The following is a 23,098-nucleotide window of genomic DNA, read 5'->3' as shown; positions in this document are numbered from 1 at the left end:
ACGGAGGTGGACTCTTCAACAAAATTATTATATTTCACTACAACCCAAGTCCATTTCACACCTGATTTCTCCTTTAATATCTGCTCTGCTGGTCTGTTTTACAGCTCTGTTCTGATGGAGGTTCTTTTAAAAGAGGAACAGCAGAGTTTCTTGTTTCCAGGTATCAAACAGTTTAACATCAAAAAGCAACATTAATTCCACAAGCTATACACATTAAAACAGCATATAAACAGTAATCTGAGACAATTAGGACACATCATCAAATTTATTATTATATTTAACATATTTAAACATTCATTAAAACAATCATTGGTACAAATTGAATTAATAGCAATGCAGTTGTCATGTGACGAAAAAGTCAAATTACGCCCCTATTTATAATTAAATAATAATAAATATTAATACAAATAAAAATCCCTGTGTGCTGTGTGGTTTCTGTTGTAATTGAAAGTGGTTGCTAGGTGGCTGCTGTGGTAATTCTAAATGGTTTGTATGATTGCTGTGGTAATCCTAAATGGTTGCGAGGTGGATGCTTTGGTAATCTCAACTGGTTAAGAGATGGTTGCTGTGGTAATCCTAAATGGCTCCTGTCTGGTTTCTGTGGTAATCCTAAGTAAGTGCTAGGTGGTTGCTGTGGTAAACCCAATTGGTTGCTGTGGTAAATCTAAGTGGCTGTTAGGGGTTTGCTGTGGTAATCCTAAATGGTTGCTAGTTGCCTGCTGTGGTAATCTTGAGTGGTTGCTGTGGTAATCCTAAATGGGTGTTGTGTGGTTTCAGTGGTAATCCTTAGTGGTTGGTAGTTGCCTGCTGTGGTAATCCTAAATGGTTGGTAGGTGGTTGCTGGGGTAAACCTAAATTGTTGCTAGGTGGTTGCTGTGGAAAGTTCTAGGTGGTTGCTGTGGTAATCCTAAATTGTTGCTAGGTGGTTTCTGTGGTAATCCAAAATTGTTGCTGTGTGGTTGCTGTGGTAATCCTAAGAGATTGCTAGGTGGTTGCTGTGGTAATCTTAAGTGGCTGTTAGGTGTTTGCTAAGTGTTTGTTGTGGTAATCCTAAATGGTTGCTAGGTGGTTGCTGTGGCAGTCCTAAACGGGATAGGACCTGTCAGTGTATTGTATTATGATCATTTCATGTTATATTATTATTATTATTTATGGAAATCAAAGCAGCCAATCAATTAAGGTTAAAAAAAAAAAAAAAAAAGAAAAACAACGAAACCGCCCACATGTCCGAAAGGTAAGCGTATAGTTTATAAGGCTTCCTTGAGATGTGCCAAAAGTCATGGCATAGGATACGAGATATCATGTGGCCTTGTGAGTCTATTATGATCATTTCATTTTTTTCATTCCCAGTGGGAGAGGTCAGATTTTTTGGATCTGGGATCTGATTTGTGAGATCTTTTGCGCTGTCTGGTCCTGAAGCTGCAGGACTGTTCGTAGATCTTCTCCTCCAGGTTGGAGCTCTTGCTCTTCTCACTCCTCATCTCGTCGTCCAGCTCCGGCTCCACCGCCTCCATCAGCTGCTGGTAGAACTGCAGAGCCGGAGCAGATCCGGCACTCCCTCCTGCACTCCATCCGAGCCTCGCCCTCATCTCGTCGTCCAGCTCCGGCTCCACCGCCTCCATCAGCTGCTGGAAGAGCTGCAGAGCCGGAGGAGATCCGGCCAGGAGAACTTCTGCACCGACGCCCCTCCTCAGATCCCTGATAACACTGTGCACCAGCTCACCACTGTACAACCTGAACAACAACACATAAAAACAGATAAATAACAGATTAAAATAGATTTAAAACAGATTTAAAACAGGTAAAAACAGATAATATTAAACTCTGTAAGTTTTATTTTATATACACTGCTTTAAAAGAGGTCTGGCTGGATAAAGTTGTCCTGAGACAACCAATGAAAAACAGATACCACTTCAAAATAAGGCTCCTTTATAAAGGGCTTATAAATAGTTTATAAAGGAGTTTATTAACGGTTATAAATTAAGTTATAAATACTTTAAAAACATTAATACGCTTAACCTACAACACATAAATAGAAAAAACCAACAGTGACAATTGCTTTATTAACATATTTAATAAAATAAGTTGTTAGTCGTTTAGTCGTTTAATATGTTTTTACAGTTGAATGAATAAAGTAAATAACAGAAATGTTAATGATGACTGATGGAAAAGATAAAGTAAGATAAGTATATAGTGAGATTTGAGGTTTAACAGTATAAACGAATGTGGAATCAGTATTTGGTGCATTAATAAACTCCTTTATAAGCTATTCATGTATCCTTTATAAAGAAGTCTTATTTTAAAGTGGTACTGAAAAACATTTAAAACAAGTACATGAAAACAAGAAATTAATTAATACATATACATATATGTTTTATTAATTTCTTTTAAAGTGTCAGTCTAGATTATTTAGTTTCTAAACTTCTGAAAGCAGAAGCATTTCTGAGTGGAAAAGAATATGGATAAAATAAAGTGTTTAATGGTACCAATGTGCTGAGCCACCATCCCTGCTAATATATAATATAATATATTCATTCTAAAAACTGGGGTGTCGGGTCGCTTTTCGCAGGATTTCTTCTTCTTCTGGCCACGTCACGTGTCTTTATGTACTTACGTCACACGTACAGCCTCTAAAAGAAGATCCGGCTCAGTTTTACTGAACGCGAGCGGCTGGTGGAGACTTCAGAAGAGGAAACTCAGAGCTCAGTAGCTCATTCACTCATAGTAAAACCAAAGAAACGAAGGAGTGAAAATTCTGACTGAGCTCTCTCTCTCTCTCTCTGACTGAACATAACCTGGAGTCAGATTCATCTGCTCTGAATGGAGACCGCATCACATCCGCCCAGTTTAAAATGATTTTTCCACATGCTCGCTGCAATTACCCATTCTCACCAGAGAAGGCACTAAATCCTCTAAACCCCAAAACCTACAGACATCAGCTTTAATGGTATTTAAATTTAAACATGTTATAGCATATAATATTTGTTTTATCAGTTACTGGTATTGTTTCCCATGTGGCTTCGGTTGCTCCAGGTAGGATGTTAAACCCTAAAAAATTTGCAGACGCAGCCTTGTGCTGATCCACATCACCCTAGGAGTGATGAGGGGAAAGAGAGAGCGCCATCTACTGTACTGTACCCACCCAGAGAGAGCAAGGACAACTGTGCTTTCTCAGGGCTCCAACAGATGATGGCAAGCTGCATGACCAGGATTCGAACCAGCAATCTCCTGATCATAGTGGCCTCATTTTATTTAAAGAGGCACTTTTAAATCCCTTGATTTTAGCTGACTCCACCCTCAGCTGAACAATGCTTTAAAGAGGGAGGGGGGCGCCGAGTGGTCCAGCGGTCGAAAGCGCTGCCACTATGAGCGAGAGGTCGCAGGTTCGAACCCCAGCTCATGCAGCTTTACCATCAAGCTGCCGGCGCTCAGAGGGAGCAAAATTGGCCCTGCTCCCTCCGGGTGGGTAGATGGCTGCAGCACAGGGCATCTGTGAGCTGATGTATTAGTGTTAGCGCTGTGATGCTGCTCGGCAATACAGCATCAGCAGCAGCTCGAAAAGAGGCGGAGTCTGACTTCACATGTATCGGAGGAAGCATGTGTTAGTCTTCACCCTCCTGGTGTTGGGGAGCATCACTAGTGATAGGGGGGAGGCCTAATGAGTGGGTTGGGTAATTGGCCGTGTAAATTGGGGAGAAAATGGGAAACATTTGAAATAAAATTATTTAAAAAAAGGGAGGGGACATTTGGGTGAGGCACTGGGTGATGTATGGGTTTAGGGGTGGGGCAGGAGGGAGAGCTGATTGGGCTGGGGGGGTATTTTTTATTGTCTAATTTGCATATTGCATCATCCATGTCTATAGCACGGTTGAACCTGAGAGGAGCTGCAGAGGCAGAAATTACCACAGTAAAAGTATTTTTTTTTTTTAAGATTAGGAAATGTTTATAATAATCTTAAGCAGGACTGGTATGTTTTATTACTTCTAAGGAACACATTTCAGCTATTAATAAAAAAAAATATGGTTTAAGGTTTTTAATGGTTTAGTGTCTCTTTATTGGAGGACTTGACATTTTATTAGAAAACAACATTTAAAATAAAAGGGATTTTGTAATTTTCACTCAAGACATGATAAAAGATCCAAATGCAGGTTTATTAATAAAAAAACAAGAAAATACAGGCAAACAATCCAATCTCGAGGTAAAAAAAAAATCGATCTTGAGAATAACAAACGCTTAGAAGAGTACATTGTCCTTAAATACTGCTAAAAGTTGGAAAATAAGAAACAGGTGAGTTCAGAATTGGGGTGATAGTGACCCTCAGTGTTGTGTGTATATATATATATATATATATATATATATATATATATATATATATATATATAGTTATGAATATATATATATGTTGTGAATATATATTTCTAATATAAATCAATCACTAACCACTACATAAAATCTATGTAGTGTCCAGTATGAATTATTTAATAACGAACCACTATGATTTATTTGGTAATCCCATGAATTATGCAGGATCTACTATGGATTTATCATGTCCAAGCTTTATCCAAATAATATACTATTATTAATTATTCATTAACCTCTATAAATTATTCAGTACCCACTACAAATTGTTTGGTACTTTGCATGAATTATGAAGTATTTAAGTAATACGTATGCTTCATTATTTAGTATTAATTACTACTAACCCCTACATAAACTATATAGTGTCCAGTATTAATTATTCAGTAACTAACCAGTGTTTTTTTTTCATATGGCAAATTCATGAATTATTCAATATCTGCGATGGAATTGTCCTGTCCAGGCTTTTTCCAAATGCAGATTACATGAAATAGCAGTGATGAAATAAAATGAAGTAAAAATAATGCAAAACAGACTCTGCTTTTAAGGTAAAAAGAAAGAAGAATGGTTTTCTCATATGTATATTTATTTAAGGTTAGGACATACATACAGCTCTGAGTTCTGAATAAGAGAGTTTGCAGAATATATGTACGAAAAAAGTGCTTAAAAGCACAATTTAATGTTTTCATGTTGTATTTAAATATAGCTTAATTACAGCTGAAATATACTTAAGTGCAGAATAGTACATTTAGTATGTATTTCAGCATGTATTTTCATTTTAAAAAGTATGTACTTCTCCATGTTAAGTATACTTTTTAAAAAGATAATTAAATACACTTTTCTTTTACAAGGGACACTATGAATAATGTGATACTTTTCACGAATTATGTCGTATCTACTATGAATAATGTGATACTTTCCATGAATTATTCAGTATCTACTATGAATTATTTGATACTTTCCATGAATTATGCCGTATCTACTATGAATTATTTGATACTTTCCATGAATTATGCCGTATCTACTATGAATTATTTGATACTTTCCATGAATTATGCCGTATCTACTATGAATTATTTGATACTTTCCATGAATTATGCCGTATCTACTATGAATTATTCAGTACGTAATGAGAATTATTCATTATCTAGCATGAATTAATCGGTACTCGCTATAAACTGCTGTATGTAGTGTCCAGTATGAATTATTAAGTAATTAGTATTAATAATTATTTAGCATCCACTAAGATTTTTCTGTACTTACCATGCATTTTACAGTATTTACAGTGTATTATTCAGAAGGTCATATAAATTACTCATTATCCAGAATGAATTATTCAGTAACTATGAGTTACCCAGCATATCCACTATGAATTACAGTAACTGCTATGGATTTCTCAGTATCCACTCAGTATGAATTATTTAGAATCTACTATATGAATCACTCAGTAACTCCTTTATGTATTAGGTGTGTTAAGCGTGAACGCACCCGCCCCCATGCTTCACAGCTAGTCCTGTATTAAACACTGCCACTGTTCTGTTTGCTGTGTGATAAGCTACAGTTACAGTCCAGCAGCAGCAGTACTGATTACAGCTCTGATGGGAGATAAGAGGTCAGAGCGTAAAATGAAGGACATAATAAAGCTGGTGTTTACCAGGCATACTCGGGTTCTGGAACCGGATTGGCCAGCAGCTGGTTGAGGCGGAGACTGTCCCTCAGACTGCACTGCCATTGGCTGTAAGCGTGAGCCACCTCCAGGTCCAGCGGGATTTTCTCTTTACGGGTCTTCAGGTTCTTCAGCCTCTTTGGAACCGCCCCTAAAATTAACATAGAAATAAACATAAAATTAATATTATGAATTAGAAAATCACTAAAATGTATCAGATTCCCTTGTGAGAAAAAGTTGCATATTTATTTAGGTATAATAATGGTGATTTGTATGTGCTTTTCTCCTTATACTTACATTTTTGCTGTTTAATCTGTATTTCAGTATACTTTGAAAAAGTACTAATGTTTTACTGGTGTTGTACTTAATACAAATATATTGGGTTGGATTGGGTCTCAAAACTCCAATTCCCAGAATCCCTGGAGGTGATCAGTGGCAACCAGTCACACCTGTGCAGCACTCTATATAAACCTCCAGTCAAAACACTTGTTCCTCTGTCGCACCTTTGTAGAGGGGTGACCGGTAACAGAAAATGTAAGAAAAGAAAAGAAAAAAAAGAAGGCAAAAAATAGAGGGCTGCTCAGTCCGTTTTGAGTTTATTTGAAGCTGAAAGGTGTCCTTCGTTTGCACATGCCATTTTGTGGCATTTCCTGTGTTCTGTTTCCCGCCTTTTTTTTTGCACCTCTTCAGGGTTTTGTTTTCCACCCATTTCCTAGTTTCCTCTTTGGAGAACCAAACCAAGTTCCACAACCACACCCTTTTTAATGTAAACAATAATAAAACATATTAATTAATAATTAATCAAATAAACAAAAAAAAAAATATATATATGTACCTATGTGTATATATATATATATATATATATATATATATATATATATATATATATATATAATTAAACTAAATAAATAAAAAAGTGTTCTGCATTATAGATTAATACTACACTCATCCAAACTATGAAGAAAAACATATAAAATTATGAAAGTAATTAACAAAAAACTGTTAAACTGTTTTTTTCAGTCAGTTTTATGAGGTAGAGTCACCTGGAATTCAGGCTTTCAGTTAACAGCTGTGCTGAACTCATCAAGAGTTAATTACTTGAATAAAGTGTTTGAGAGCATCAGTTAAAGTAAAGTAGTGAAGAGGTAGAGTTACAGGTATACAGTGAATAGTGAATATTTCAGTAATGTTCGAATCCAGGTTATGAGAAGTAAGAACTACTCAACTAAATAAAGATTAAAAAATACTTTTAAAAAGAAATGAAGGACATATCCTCAAGACTATACGAAACGTAACGTGTACAATGATGAAACTGGCTCTTATCAGGACCACCCCAGAAAAGGAAGTTCGTCAGAGTTACCAGCCTCAGAAACCGCAAGCTAACAGCTCCTCAGATAAGAGCACTTTTAACTTTAGTAAATGAGAAGAGTGTCTCACCTCTTTGCGTAAGTGGATCTCTGGACAGCTCTCCGTACACCAGTCCCACCAGTAAGGCCCGGAGGAACTCTGGTTTGGGTTCTGGTTCTGCCTGTTTCAGCCAGTAGCAGGTGACGTACACGGCTAGCTGCAGACTGGGAGGGACGGGAAGCCGGTCAGGAGGCTGAGAGACCAGCAAAGCTTCCAGGAGAATCTGCTGCCGCCAGTTCCACGCTGTCTAGAGCATAAGGGAACAGATATTTTAGTGTTTTATTATGTGTATTAAACAGAGAACTCCACCAATTTTACATTTTCAAGTGATTAAATGGTTCAGATATGAACAGAGTCATTCAGAGTTTGAGTTTGGTGGGTTTAACCCTTCTGTTATGTTCTGGGTCAAATTGACCCGCTTTAAAAATAGTTAAAAGTATATTTCTCAGTGTAAAACTTCTTCTGATTGCCTTAATTAGTTTAATCAACATACAGCTCTGTAAAAAAAGAGACCATTGATTTTACCAAATTGAAAACCTCTGGAATATAATCAAGAGGAAGATGGATGATCACAAGCCATCAAACCACCAAACTGAACTGCTTGAATTTTTACACCAGGAGTAAAGCAGCATAAAGTTATCCAAAAGCAGTGTGTAAGACTGGTGGAGGAGAACATGCAAAAAAACCTAAAAACTAAAAACTCCTAAAAACTTATGAATATGAATCTGTTTTCTCATTTTCTGTAAATAAATGCTCTAAATGAGAATATTTTTATTTGGAATTTGGGAGAAATGTTGTCTGTAGTTTATAGAATAAAACAACAATGTTCATTTTACTCAAATATAAACCTATAAATAGCAAAATCAGAGAAACTGATTCAGAAACTGAAGTGCTCTCTTCATTTTTTTCCAGAGCTGTATAATATGAAAATGGTTTGTCTCACATATTTGCAAAACACCCCCTGCAAAAACAAAAACTAAAACAAAATTGCAATGTATGTATTGCAACTATTGCATTTTTTATGTTGGTCTTTCTAAAGTAGTGAAACATTAAAAAACATTCAAAAATATATTATTTTATTATGAAAATCAAGGGAATTATTATGTTAGAGGTAAGTTACTCCATTGCACTAAAACTGGTAGAATAATTAGTAATGGAGTTAAAAATGAAATATTCACACTGACTTTTATCTTTCAGATAATTAAACATACACCGGGTCAAGCTGACCTGGGAACACTATTGCTGTTCCTGATAAATGAACATAACAGGAGGGTTAACATGAGGTGGAGGTGGTGAAGGACAAAAATTAATTCAGCAAATTTTTATATAAAAAAGGGTTAAAAATGTGTAAAAAGTTTTTTTTTTTTTCAAATTTATATTTTTGTAAAAAGGTTAAAAATATTTTTGGGAGCTTTTAATTGACGAGTGAGAGCTCTGAGATGGACAGTGCATAGCTGCTGCAGTTCCTCTCTAAAATATATTTATATATTGTCACGTCTGGTGCTGTTAGCTCCTCTGTCCCTTCCACACCCAGCTCTAACGGAGGTTCTCAGGTTAACAACTACACTACCCAGAATGCACCACCCGCTGACATCACGCACTCACCTGATCACGTGACACCTCACCTGCTTCCTCCAGGAAGTCCCGAATACTGATTACTGGCACTATAAAGGTGCACACCAAACAGACTTCATCGCCGCGTATTGTAGGTTCTCCTCATTACAAAGCGTTCTATATCTCTTGTCTCAGTTTATCTTGTGTAGGACCTTGCTTTTTGTTTCTCGACGCCGATTCTTGCCTTTGCCTCTGATACTGGATTGTTTTGTGTATGACCTGGACTGTGTTTTCACTACTGCCTCTTGGATTATCTCTGATACTGGATTGCTTGTGTATGAACTCTGGACTGTTTCTCGTTTATGGTATGGTTTTGTCTTCATTGCTCTGTCTACTGGTGATCACCCTTGTTTCTGTATCGACCCTGATTACATCTGTTTATTCCTATAATAAACATATATTGTTTTTATCAGTATCTGCGCTTGTCTGCTATTCTGTTCTGACCATGACATATATATATATTTTAATCTATATCTAGTGAAAAACTGTAATAACATTGTTCTGTAACTTTATAAAAATATCAAGTGATTTGTTTATCGTATGGTTTTGGAAATGCTAATTTTATCAAGTTGTTGCCTAGACACTTTAGACAGTAAAAAGTGAATTAAACTAATTTCTTCCTACTTTATTTTTTACAACCTCAGTGTGTTACACCTGCAGCCGTACATTGCAAGATCTGAAGATTTATTTGTTCTAAAATCTGTTTCAGGTATGTTGCTACCTAGATTTTCTCTCCAAAAATGCACTACAAATATTTCTGAATATGTTCTGAATTAATTTTGCTAATCCTGTTGTGCGATAAGAGAAAAAAATGCTTTTTTCTGTTCATTTTGGAATTATTCTTATGAAAAACAAGCTATACGATAACGTACATGTTGTGTGAAAAATACTATTTTAGAAATACTAACATGCAGCCCTGGTTTATGACAAATTCAATGGCCAAACAGTGGTCCTTGCACATGCTCTGCTTCAGAATGGCACAGTACATGTTTGGAGTTCAGCTCGCCAGTGCTGGATTATGATACTACCACCACCATGCTTTACTGAGGCAAAGGACAGTTGTCTTCATACTCTTCATCAGGAAGCCACCACACATGCTGGACACGATCTGAGCCAAACAAGTTTATCTTAAGCTCGTCAGACCACAGGACATGGTTCTGTTAATCCATGCTATTGGATTGCTTGTCTTCAGTAAACTGTTTGCAGGCTTCCTTGTGCATCAGCTTCAGAAGAGGCTTTATTCTAGGACAGTTCCATGCACACATTACATTACATAGCATATAGTGGACGCTTTTATCCAAAGTGACTTACATTAATGAGGTACATTAGCAATAGAGGACCCAGAAATCTGAGGCAAAACATTTTTGGCAGGGTCTGAACATGGTCGAAAAAGAATAGTGGGATACATGTTTTAAAGCCAACCTCTGGCGAGGCCTTGGCCACCATGTTTGGCCTTGGCCACCATGCTGTAGCTCAGTTTTAGGTTGTTGGGAATCCTCTTATAGCCTAGGCCAACAAGGTGGCATGAGGTGGCATGTTGAGTATCCAGTGGCCAATATGAGAGAACTAGGGTTGCAGCGGTAACCGGTTTCACGGTATACCATGGTATTAAAATGCACAGTTATCATACCGTGTGTGTTTGCTTATTACCGGTAAAACACAAGCCAGCGGAGAAACTCACCCGCGCATGCGCAACTCTGCTCCGCTTCAGCTGCTCAGCACACAGCGGTGAGAACAGCAGAAAGTGCATCAGACTAAACAAATCTCCGTCCGTCTAAAAAAAGGCTAAACTAAAATCAGCAGTGTGGGACTATTTCACAGCTAAAGGTGGACATACGTCAAACCTGTACTCCCATCTCCGAGAACAGCACCCCGCCGTGCAGCGCAAAGTATGTGTTTAGTTTATAATTTTAATCTGAACCTAAATAAAACCTCTTTGTAGTCGTGCACAACCCATGCGGCAAAAGCGCTGAGTTATCCGAAATTTGGGCACGCAGGTACAGGCGTGAAGTGCGTGCTACGACGGATTACCTAATGGTGTACAGCTTATTTTTTTTAAGGAGACATTATCTATATAGTTGTTCCAGGTTTCTACAATAAATAGTTAATTGAACAAAAAAACCTTTGTTGTAATTTTTTAAGGGTCAGTTTAATAATATATGTAACAAACTGTGATACCGTGATAACCGTGATACCGCGGTATTTTCTGAGACGGTTCTCATACCGTGAAAATCTTATACCGTTGCAACCCTAGAGAGAACTGAACCCAAAGCACCATATTTAACGTCCTTGCTCCCTAATAACTTTAACACGTGACATAACACCAGGGACGTGAGGTGTACTCAACTGTGTTGCTAAATATTTAGATATTAAAGGCTGTGTGTTGAGTTACTTCGAGAGGAGAGTACATCTATACTGCTATACAAGCTGTACACTGAAAACTCGTTATATATATATGTTATATGTCAAGTTTCATTTCTTTAGTGTTGTCCCACAGAAAAATATAATAAAATATTAATATTTTTTGTTGGATATTCTATATTTGGACAAATGCATGTGCATTGGCTGTATTACCTCCCACAGTGTCTCCAACTGGAGGTTTGGAACGACCTTACTTGGTAGAACAGCTTCCACCCTGGAGCTGGTTATCTCAAGCTCCTCCCTGTCGTATTCCTCCACGTAGGCGCCATCCGTTACGCCCAGCAGTAAGGCATAAATGGTCTGCCGTATGGGTTGAGACATCCGATTGCTGCTGGAGTACAGGGAATTCTCCACTGGGAAGCTGAGAACCGTCCTCTGCTTGACGAGGACGTCCATTACGACGGTGTCAAGCTTGCCCTTGGCCAACTGCTGAAGAGTCCACTCTGGAAGGCATGGCGAAGAATCAGGAAGTGCCGTTCCACTCGTGAAGAACTCTGCTATGGAGCTGAGGGAGAGCTGGTAGTCCTCCAGACCTTGCGTGAGGACATTGAGGACTTTGTCTGAATACGCCGGGTCCCTAATGTGGCTCAGAACTCCATTTATGGCCTCTTTTGGTTTCTTAAATTTTGACAGCCATTTGAACAAGGCATCGATATCCTTGGTTACAGTAGAGCCTTTTGAGGGTTTCGCCCAGTTTGGAAGCGATCCTTTGTCCAGGTGAATATCGTCATTGCTCGCAATTGTGGCGAAAACAGGGAGGAAAAGTCTTCTATGAGTGCTCAGCCGTTCCACAAAATATTCTTTGGCTCGAACAAACTTTTCGTCCGATTGATTCATCAAGGATAAATTCTTCCACTGGAAACTCCAAAGGGGCAGCAGTCCTCCCTTCATGTCGAAAATGTAGAAGTCGGCCTTGTTAGAAAGAACCGGACAGTTCCACTCGTTGGCCAAGGCAGCAGTCTCCCAGTCAGCCTTGGCAACGCACTGAACAAACGGCACCTCCAGCTTCCTGAGGATCTGCACGAACACCGTCTTGACGAGAATTGGCAGGACGTTTCGTGGACGTCCTGTAGACAAGGCGTGAGCCTTTCTGATTGTGATTTCACCTTTTTTCTTCAGGTTGCGGAACTCGCCGTCGCCGCCGTCGTCCCCTCCGTCCAACACAACGTACGGTTTGATGCTGCATTCTTTGAGGTTCTTGAAGAAATTGCAAACCACTGTTTCAAAATCGCCATATTCCCCACCCTGTGCCTGATCCAAGCCCGATGTAAAATACAGAGTGTGGTACAAGTTGCATCCATCGATTACAAGCTTGCTGTCTCGGAACTGTTTGTTCCTCAAGACAAAGATGTTCTTGTGGCTGCTGATGTAGCTCCTCAGATCATTGGCCTCCATGGCTCCAGTTCCTGAGACCTTACAATTCAACAAACCTGGAGAGAAAGAAAAGTAATTTCCCCTCATGTAGAACCTGTTATGTTACAGGTCAAACTAACCCATTTGAAGATTGAAATTACTTAAAATTATGTTTTCAGTATGAAAACTTTAAAAAGTTCTTTCAGATTGACTGACCTCTTCACAACTTTACAACTGATGCTCTCAAACACATTAAGAATAAAGAATTTCAAGTAATTAACTCTTGATGAGTTCAGCACAGCTGTTAACTGAAAAACTGAAAGCTAAAATATAAAACATATTCTGGTTTGTTTAACACTTTTTTCTTTATTAAATAATTCCATATGCGTTTCTTCATAGTTTGGATGAGTTTAGTATTAATCTGTGAAATAGAAAAGTTTAAAATAATGAAAAAACACTATATATATTAGGGGTGGGAATCTTTTACTATCTCACGATTCGATTCGATTCCGATTTTGGGGGCCACGATTCGATTCAAAATCGATTTTTGATTCAAAACGATTTGATTTATAAAAATTTATTGAAAACTTATTGAAAAAAAAGCCTCCAAAATATACACTGGTCCTGAAGCAGGTAATGTGTTACAAAAACAATAAAATGTGCAGGAATGTGGGTCCTCAGTGACAGAGGAATCACTGGGATATCACAATGACGTTAATGAACAATAAATAAATAATAAATAACACTGCTTTATTATAAGGCTACTAGCGGTGGTGTGTAGGTGACGCTGCTGGGCTGATGTGATGATAGCAGTGGAGCGCTAAAGTTCAGGAGCAGCTGCTGATTAACTAGTTAATTTAAGGTCGTTGTATTTCTTCAGAAAGGGGGCAGGAGGTGGAGAAATTAATTCATATTGTCCATTCCTTAATTCCTCTGTGATGGGGAGCTGAAATTAGCTCTGATTAGCTTATTGTTATTTTTCCGTTCCGCCTTAAATGCTGCAGCCCGCTGCCACCTGTAGCGTTATTTAAGGTGGAACTGGAAAGTTAGCTAGTTAGCTAGCTAACAGTTACTGAAACTAACTACTAGCGATCTTTTTTATGCTTGTTATGAAGCATTCTGCCATAAAACATTAAAACTACACGTTAATCTAAGGTAATATAGTGCTTGTTCTGCCATCTTACCGGTGATTCTCATACACCTACGCTCTGTGTGGGTCTGACGGTAAGTTCAAACTGCAGCGGCCACGGTCGCTTTGGGCAGTGGGAGGCGGAGCGAAAAACGCTTCGTGCCGCTGCAGTGTGAATTTACCGTGAGGGGTAGGGCCAAGGGAAGAAATGGGATTGGACCTTAGAATCGATTTTGGGACATTTTAAATCGATTCTGAATCGTAGTAAATGAGAATCAAGATTCTTATGTGAATCGATTTTTTGGCACACCTCTAATATATATGGTGTGTCCAAACGGGTTTGACTGGTCCTGTATAAAGTTCCAGCCATGTGAATCACACATGATCGTGCTTGCTTGGATATGAGCATGCATTCCTTAATATATCTGTATAAATCTGTATTTTTTCTATTTAAAACCATTGCGTTGCATTAGGGAATTATGCATTTAAGCTATTTTCGTACATTTTCAAATTTATCTAACAATGCATTGTAACATTTTATTACTTTTCCATGTAGGACCATATATGAGTATACAGTTGATCAAACAAACCAGTTATTCTCCTGTAAAATACTGTAAAACTCCAGTCTTTAGTGCAGAAAAGTGAATTTACCTGCAGGTTTAAGGTAATTTACCTGTTCAGATCAGAGCGTGCAGAGGAGCTCGCGCTGCCCGCAGTCCCGCGCGCTATCTGCTCGTGCACGCGCGGGAGGCGCGCGCTTCACAAGCAGAGGGAGAGTGAAACGCGTCACGCGCAGGAAAACGAAACCTAACAGAAGAAAAACGAAACCAACGGAAAAAACGAACCCGATCAGACAGACTGATCACTGTGATCGATTACTGATCAGCACAACGCTGAACTCCAGTCACTATTACCAATACACATCACAGCCTCTCTCAGACTCTTACTGGTTATTAGGGGTGGGAATCTTTTACTATCTCACGATTCGATTCGATTCCGATTTTGGGGGCCACGATTCGATTCAAAATCGATTTTTGATTCAAAACGATTTGAATTATAAAAATTTATTGAAAACTTATTGAAAAAAAAGCCTCCAAAATATACACTGGTCCTGAAGCAGGTAATGTGTTACAAAAACAATAAAATGTGCAGGAATGTGGGTCCTCAGTGACAGAGGAATCACTGGGATATCACAATGACGTTAATGAACAATAAATAAATAATAAATAACACTGCTTTATTACCAGGCTACTAGCGGTGGTGTGTAGGTGACGCTGCTGGGCTGATGTGATGATAGCAGTGGAGCGCTAAAGTTCAGGAGCAGCTGCTGATTAACTAGTTAATTTTAGGCCGTTGTATTTCTTCAGAAAGGGGGCAGGAGGTGGAGAAATTAATTCATATTGTCCATTCCTTAATTCCTCTGTGATGAGGAGCTGAAATTAGCTCTGATTAGCTTATTGTTATTTTTCCGTTCCGCCTTAAATGCTGCAGCCCGCTGCCACCTGTAGCGTTATTTAAGGTGGAACTGGAAAGTTAGCTAGTTAGCTAGCTAACAGTTACTGAAACTAACTACTAGCGATCTTTTTTATGCTTGTTATGAAGCATTCTGCCATAAAACATTAAAACTACACGTTAATCTAAGGTAATATAGTGCTTGTTCTGCCATCTTACCGGTGATTCTCAAACACCTACGCTCTGTGTGGGTCTGACGGTAAGTTCAAACTGCAGCGGCCACGGTCGCTTTGGGCAGTGGGAGGCGGAGCGAAAAACGCTTCGTGCCGCTGCAGTGTGAACTTACCGTGAGGGGTAGGGCCAAGGGAAGAAATGGGATTGGACCTTAGAATCGATTTTGGGACATTTTAAATCGATTCTGAATCGTAGTAAATGAGAATCAAGATTCTTATGTGAATCGATTTTTTGGCACACCTCTACTGGTTATACTGGTTTATCTGTGCACCAGTGTTCTTCACCCACACACTGACCCCGAGAGACTGGGGTCACATACCAGTGCTCTCAACACAACACATAAACATTTATACTGGTTTATACTGGTTTATACTGGTCTACAGTGCTGGCTAACCAGTATAACATACTTCTGACCAAAACATTTATACTGGTTTATAATAGTTTATACTGGTTTAAACAGTTTTTTACTGGTCTAGTGCTGATTGACCAGTATATCACATTTCTAAACAAACCCTTTATACTGGCTTATACTGGTTTATACTGTTCTAAACTGGTTTATACTAGGATATACTGGTTTATACTTGTATAGTGCTGGCTGAGCAGTAAAATAGTGTATAAAACACCCCATATACTGGTTTATACTGTTTAAACTGGTCTATACTCGTATATACTGGTTTATTCTTGTATAGTGCTGGCTGAGCAGTAAAATAGTGTATACAACACCACATATACTGGTTTATACTGTTCTAAACTAGTTTATGCTGGTTTATAGTGCTGGTGTTGTGGTCTAGTACTGGCTGAGCAGTAAAGTAATGTTTAAAACACAACATATACTGGTTTATACTGGTCTAAATTGGGTTATACTAGTCTATACTGAATTTATACTTGTATAGTGCTGCTGACCAGTAATCCAGTAGTTGAAAACACAATATATACTGGTTTATACTGGTCTAAACTGGGTTATACTAGTATATTCTGGTTTATATTGGTCTATTGCTGGCTGGGCAGTAACCTAATGTTCGAAACACATCATATACTGGTTTATACTGTTCTAAACAAGTTTATACTGGTTTATAGTGCTGGTGTAGTGGTCTAGTACTGGCTGAGCAGTAAAGCAATGTTTCAAACACCACATATACTGGTTTGTAATGGTCTAAACTGAGTTATACTAGTATATTCTGGTTTATATTGGTCTATTTCTGGCTGAGCAGTAACCTAATGTTCAAAACACAACATATACTGGTTAATAGTGCTGGTGTAGTGGTCTAGTACTGGCTGAGCAGTAAACCATTAGTTTAAACACAACATATACTGGTTTATACTTGTATAGTACTGGCTGAGCATTAAAATAGTGTATAAAACACCACATATACTGGTTTATACTGGAATACTGTGAGGAAAACCCTGGGGAAACAGCACTCCGCTGCATATCGAGTGTGGCTCTACAGAAGCCAGCGCAGCTCCACAGGCTAAGCTAAGGCTAGAGAGCCTAACTGATTTCCCGAACCTCGATAGAAATCAGTCCAAACTGGGGAAACGAAACCGAACCATGCGAAAGATTAAATCGGTGGCACGAACTTGAAGCAAATCCGAAAGCCTGAAAGCAATAGGTTGTTGTGTTATCGGCTTCCATGCCAAACCATTCACCCTGGAATGCTAAAGCTAAAGCTAGCGCTGGTACACATCGCAGAAAAGCGCATTAATGCAGACCAAACCGCTCTCTCTGCGGAATCACTTAGCACCGATAAGGGTTCTAGATGCCAATATTCCCAAAGGTACCCAAGACAAGACAAGAAAACTGTGATCCAAAAAGCTCGGCCGGTGTTACATCGAATTCTGTGACCATAGAGGGCGCTATTTCTCAGTTTCTGTTCACATGCTTTCGTTTTTTTGTTCAGTTTCTGAATCAGTTTCTCTGATTTTGCTATTTATAGGTTTATGTTTGAACATTGTTTGAACATTGTTGTTTTATTCTACAAACTACAGACAACATTTCTCCCAAATCCCAAATAAAAATATTGTCATTTACAGCATTTATTTGCAGAAAATGAGAAAGATAGTCTGACTGTCAGAGCACACACACACCGCTCCACCTCTCAGCCTCTTTATAAAAAGCTAAATATCTATTGAACCATTGAACAATTTGTCTATGATAGGTTTAAAAACAAAGAAAACTTAAGAAAACGTAAAAAAATAAAATAAAACAAAGCTAAATACAAAGCCAAAAATAAATAAATAAATAAAACAAAGCTAAATATCTATTGAACCATTGAACAATTTGTCTATGATAGGGTTTAAAATAAAGAAAACTTTAAAAAACGTAAAAAATAAAATAAAACAAACAAACTAAAAAAAAAAACTAAAAAAAAACGTAGAATAACAGTTCCGGCTAACTGCTGCTCTTATAATAACATTTAAGAACATGGCAAAAAACTAATTTATGTAATTCACGTAAAAATGAAGTTACTGTAAAGAAGTGATCTCCTATTTAAAAAGCAACAGAAGTTGTTCATTTGTAACATTTCTAACATATTTATGGTGTTTTTTACTCACTTTTTCTCTCCCACAACCCTAATCCTTTACAGCTTCAAAAACATGTATTATGCAAATTAGGCGATGACGTCATTTAGCGACTTCTAGCGACTTTTAGGACAGCCAATAGCTACTTTCCTTACTGAGGAGTTGGCAACAATGCTTGGCATCATGTTCTCCTCCACCAGTCTTACACACTGCTTTTGGATAACTTTATGCTGCTTTACTCCTGGTGCAAAAATTCAAGCAGTTCAGTTTGGTAAATCTGTAAATCTAAGCTTACTGTAAATAAACAGAAGTGCTTTACTCACCTAAACAAACAGTTTTCAGGAGAGAAATCTGTGTAGATTAACATCCAGCACTCGATTAACTGTAAAAGAAAAGTTTTTTTTTAAGAAATACAGTTTGGCTTACTTAACTTAACCCTGTTCCTTACTAGTTTCGCATAAAATGAGCCTTATATTATAGTACTCAACTAAGTAAAGAAGAAAATGCTTTAAAAGGTGAAGGTCAGTCAATCCAAAGCATTTCAAGAACCTTAAAAGTATCCTCAAGTGCAGTCAACACAAAGACCATCAAAAACTTTATAATGATGAAACTGGCACTTATCAGGAGCGCCACAGGAAAGGATGGAAGAGCATGAGTTCCCTCTGTTGTTCAGGATAAGTTAATCAGAGTTACCAGCCTCAGAAAAAAACACAGTTACTGTAACAGCTCCTCAGATACGTGCACCTAAATGCTTTCTTTTTGTACAAATAGAAAATAAAGAAAAGTAAATATGTTGATTTTAACTGCAAAGCACAGCTGAAATAGCTGGTTGAGGGTAGAGAGGGGCAGTTCTGTGCCAGTCACTGTGAGTCAGGGGCATGTGGGGTGGCACACAGGGACGGGTGGTGTCCGCTGTGGGTGTCAAGCGGTGCCAGGCTGTCAGGACTGCTGTTTTAATAATGGTTTGTAATGGAGCCACACCCAACAATTATTTTTTATTCATTAATCTATCATTTTTTATTTTTTAGAGTCTTATAAAACATGAAAACCAAAGGATTATTGTATCACCACTAAATTTATCTAGATTCCTGAAGAGCTCATTATCATGTATTCAAGGTATATGTTTCAACTAATATTACTGTAGCAATTTGGAGTAATGGAAAGTCAAACCTAGGAAATATGTCCATTCGGTTATGTATAAATCAGATTTTGGAGTCCTATAAAATCAACAAGTTAACCTTTAATGAAATGTCACCATTAAATCCTTGAAGAACACTTTACCTAATATTAAACATAAAAGTATCAAGTGATATTACTGTAGCAATTTGGAGTAATCGGAGGACAAACATAGGAAAAATGTCTATTTGATTAGGTATGAACCAGGTTTTGGAGTCCTAAAAAAACAGAAAATGAAACCTTTATTAAATGTCACTATTTAATTCTTAAAGAACACTACCCATATTATTAAATATTAAAGAATCAAGTGATTTTACTGTAGGAATTTGGAGTAATCGGAGGTCAAACCTAGGAAAAATGTCTATTTTGTTTTGCATAAATCAGATTTTGGAGTCTTATAAAACCAAAAAATTTAACTGATATAAAATTTCACCATTAAATCCTTGAAGAAAACTTTTTATTCTATTAATTATAAAAGTATAAAGTGATTTTACTGTAGCAATTTGGAGTAATTGGAAGTCAAACTTAGGAAAAGTGTCTATTCGAAATAAACCCGATTTGGAGTCCCACAAAACTAACAAATCAAACTGTTATCAAATGTTACTATTACATCCTTCAATATCACTTACCATTCTATTAATGTTAAAAGTATTAAGTCATATTACTGTAGCAATTTGGAGTAATCGGAGGTCAAACTTAGGAAAAATGTCTATTCGGTTAAGAATAAACCAGATTTAGAGTCTCACAAAACCAACAAATCAAACTGTTATCAAATATCACGATTAAATCCTTAAAGAACACTTCCCATTTTATTAAAGTTTAAAGAATTATGTGACTTTACTGTAGGAATTTGGAGTAATCCGAGGTCAAACGTAGGAAGAATGTCCATTCGGTTATGTATAAACCAGATTTTGGAGTCCTATAAAACCAACAAATCCAACTGTTATCAAATGACACCATTAAATCCTTGAAGAACCCTTTCCATTCTATTAAAGATAAAAGTTTAAAGCAATATTACTGTAGCATTTTGTAGTAATCGGAGGTCAAACTTAGAAAAAATGTCTATTTGGTTTTGCATAAAACAGATTTTGGAGTCTTATAAAACAAACAAATTAACCTGTTATCAAATGACACCATTACATCCTTGAAAAACACTTTCCATTCTATTAAACATAAAAGTAGTAAGTTATTTTACTGCAGCAGTTTGGAGTAATTTGAGGTCAAACTTTGGAAAAATGTCTATTCCGCTATGAATAAACCAGATTTTGGAGTCCTATAAAATCAGCGAATGAAACCTTTATTAAATGTCACCATTAAATTCTTAAAGAACACTTCCCATTTTATTAAATATTAAAGAATCAAGTGATTTTACTTTAGCAATTTGGAGTAATCCGAGGTCAAACTTAGGAAAAATGTTTATTCGGTTATGTATAAACCAGATTTTGGAGTCCTATAAAACCAACAAATCCAACTTTTATCAAATGTCACTATTAAATCCTTGAAGATCAATTTTTATTTTATTAATAACAAAAGTATTAAGTGATTTTTCTGTAGCAATTTGGAGTAATCCAAGGTCAAACCTAGGAAAAATGTCTATTCGCTTTAGCATGAACCAGATTTTGGATTCTTATAACCACAAATCTTGAAGAACCCTTTCTATAGTATTTAGGGTTTAAGTATCAAGAGATATTACTCTAGTATCGTAAAGTAATGGGAAACCAAACAGGTTTGGAGGTTTCAAGGCACAACAAAGCATTAGTGCTTAGGGCACCCAAATGGCTAATGCTTCTGAAAATCCAACTTTTTGATTTTCACGGACGATTCTTCCAGATAGAAGCCTGGGAAGACGGGTCCTGAGGTTTTAATGGTGAAGGTGTGCAGGAGCTCGTCCTCAGAGGTGTAGAAGCTCAGTTCAGTTTTCTGGCTGAAGTGCAGGTGGAGCCGGAGGAGCGTTGGTGCTCGATTTATGGTCCTTAGTTTTGAGTTGAAGTAGCGTTTGTGTCCCTCGAAAGCCTGAAGCTGGCGGCCGTCCCATCGCAGAGCCCAGCTGATGCAGGAGTCCACCCAGGCCTGGTCACGGCTCTTACAGGTGACCCCCACCTCCCACCGGCGGGTTCCGCCCACTTCTACCTGCCAGGTGTGCTCTCCTGCGGACAGACCTTGACTGCACAGCACCTGCGGGTGCAGGCGGAAACGCTCGGGGTGAGGCGGACAAGTCAAGGGATGGGCCACCCACTGGCAAGATAAACGGTCTTCAGATATGCTAATGTTGCAGTGCGCGGTGTTTGGATCCAACAGGAAATCAGATGTTTGTGAGGTTGATGGTTTAAAAGTGGTGGATTTGACTGATCTTTGAGGTACAGGAGGTTTCAAAGTGAAAGAACTGGCTGGTTTTGGTGCCGTGACCCGGACAGGCATCCTTAGTAGTTTATCACGTATCGATTTGCTAACGTTTCTTACGGCAGCCTGGCTGTCTCGCTTAAGCTGGCCAATAACAGTCCTGTCCAGCTCATGCCTCGCCGCATGGCATTGTGGGACATTTATATCAATCCTCAGCATCTTCCGCATCACCCAACTGTAACAGTCCATAAAGTCTTTAGCGGAAATCTCCTTTTCCACCAGTTCGTTAGCCTTCGTGATTAGCCGTGCTAATTCTCCTTTCTTCTCCTGCACCTCGCTGAGGTGAGACTCTAAAAGTGTGAGGCTCTTCTCTTTCTCATCATCAACTGAAGCTAAAAATGCCTTCTTTTCAAGAGCCAGAGTTTCCTGCACCTCGTCGAACAGCTGCGCTAGCTGTTCCCTCAGCTTAGCACGATCGCTAGCAACCTGGGATCTAGCATCCTGCAGCCACGCGACATTTAGCTGTATTTGCTTCTGGGAATCTTCCAGTGTCCTGATGTTCTCTTTCAGAATGTCCACGCTAGCAGCTTTAGCGTCTTCCAGAAGCAGGTACGGGTGGGATTTGTGCTCCTCTAAGCAGGATCTGCAGAGACATTCCTGGTGTTCCTTGCAGAAAAACTCCCAGGGTTCCTTGTGATTAGCACACACCGCTGTCCATGCTGGCATGCACTTATCATCTCCCATGACTTGTATCTGCACTGAAAAACAGTGGGAAAATGGTGAGAATAGAACATTTAGCTGATGGCTGTAAGAGAAATTAACTTCTAAAGAGGTTAGCATCAAGCTAACTTTAGCTAGAAGATATAATTTAGCCCTAAAATCTGCTAGAGAATAATATTTAGGTTATTAGCATTATTCTCCTATCTAAAATCAGCGGTTAATCCAGCTCAGAATAATAGTTAGCATTGTTGCTAACACACTAACAGGTTTACTCTGAGTTTGGCTCTTAGCAAGCATTCACCTGATATCAATAACTAAAGACTTGAGACGTGAGCTATAGCCAGATCCCATCTGCTATCAAGTATCATTAAATAATCCAGCTCAGAATAACAGTTAGTATTGCAAGTCAGCCATTCAATTGTGGCTAATCCACTTTTACTTCATAATAACTAATACTTCATAATAAGAGTCTTCAGTCAATATAATATATATATAATATAAGTTGTATACTGCGGTATATAAGTTGTATACTTTGGTATAAAAGTTGAACACTTTGGTATATAAGTGGTATACTGCGGTATATAAGTGGTATACTGCGGTATATAAGTGGTATACTGCGGTATATAAGTTGTATACTGCGGTATATAAGTTGTAAACTTCGGTATATAAGTTGTATACTGCGGTATACAATTGTAAACTTCGGTATAAAA

The 23,098-nt window shown here is 38.0% G+C and overlaps 2 protein-coding genes across 3 annotated transcripts; both read right to left on the bottom strand.

The window, feature by feature from the left end:
• Positions 1-315: 315 nt before the first annotated feature.
• On the bottom strand, positions 316-14,782 carry LOC103042241 (protein asteroid homolog 1). Of its 2 annotated transcripts, none has more exons than XM_049468988.1 (5): positions 14,620-14,782; positions 11,618-12,894; positions 7,460-7,676; positions 6,011-6,173; positions 316-1,734 (listed from the first exon to the last, which is right to left on the bottom strand). In XM_049468988.1, the coding sequence occupies exons 2-5, from the start codon at positions 12,857-12,859 to the stop codon at positions 1,341-1,343; spliced, it is 2,016 nt and encodes a 671-aa protein (XP_049324945.1). In that variant the 5' UTR covers positions 12,860-12,894; positions 14,620-14,782; the 3' UTR covers positions 316-1,340. The 2 variants fall into 2 exon arrangements, with proteins under 2 accessions (XP_049324945.1, XP_049324946.1); XM_049468989.1 differs by having other exon boundaries at positions 11,618-12,877.
• Positions 14,783-20,890: 6,108 nt separating this feature from the next.
• On the bottom strand, positions 20,891-22,470 carry LOC125784962 (E3 ubiquitin-protein ligase TRIM39-like). The gene has a single exon (XM_049469144.1). The coding sequence runs from the start codon at positions 22,410-22,412 to the stop codon at positions 21,108-21,110; it is 1,305 nt and encodes a 434-aa protein (XP_049325101.1). The 5' UTR covers positions 22,413-22,470; the 3' UTR covers positions 20,891-21,107.
• Between the last annotated feature and the right edge of the window lie 628 nt (positions 22,471-23,098).

This window comes from Astyanax mexicanus, chromosome 1 (assembly GCF_023375975.1).
Source record: "Astyanax mexicanus isolate ESR-SI-001 chromosome 1, AstMex3_surface, whole genome shotgun sequence".
In the NCBI taxonomy this organism is placed as follows: Eukaryota; Metazoa; Chordata; class Actinopteri; order Characiformes; family Acestrorhamphidae; genus Astyanax; species Astyanax mexicanus.
Note: the sequence above shows the minus strand (reverse complement) of the source record. Positions and strands in the feature narration are given on the sequence as shown.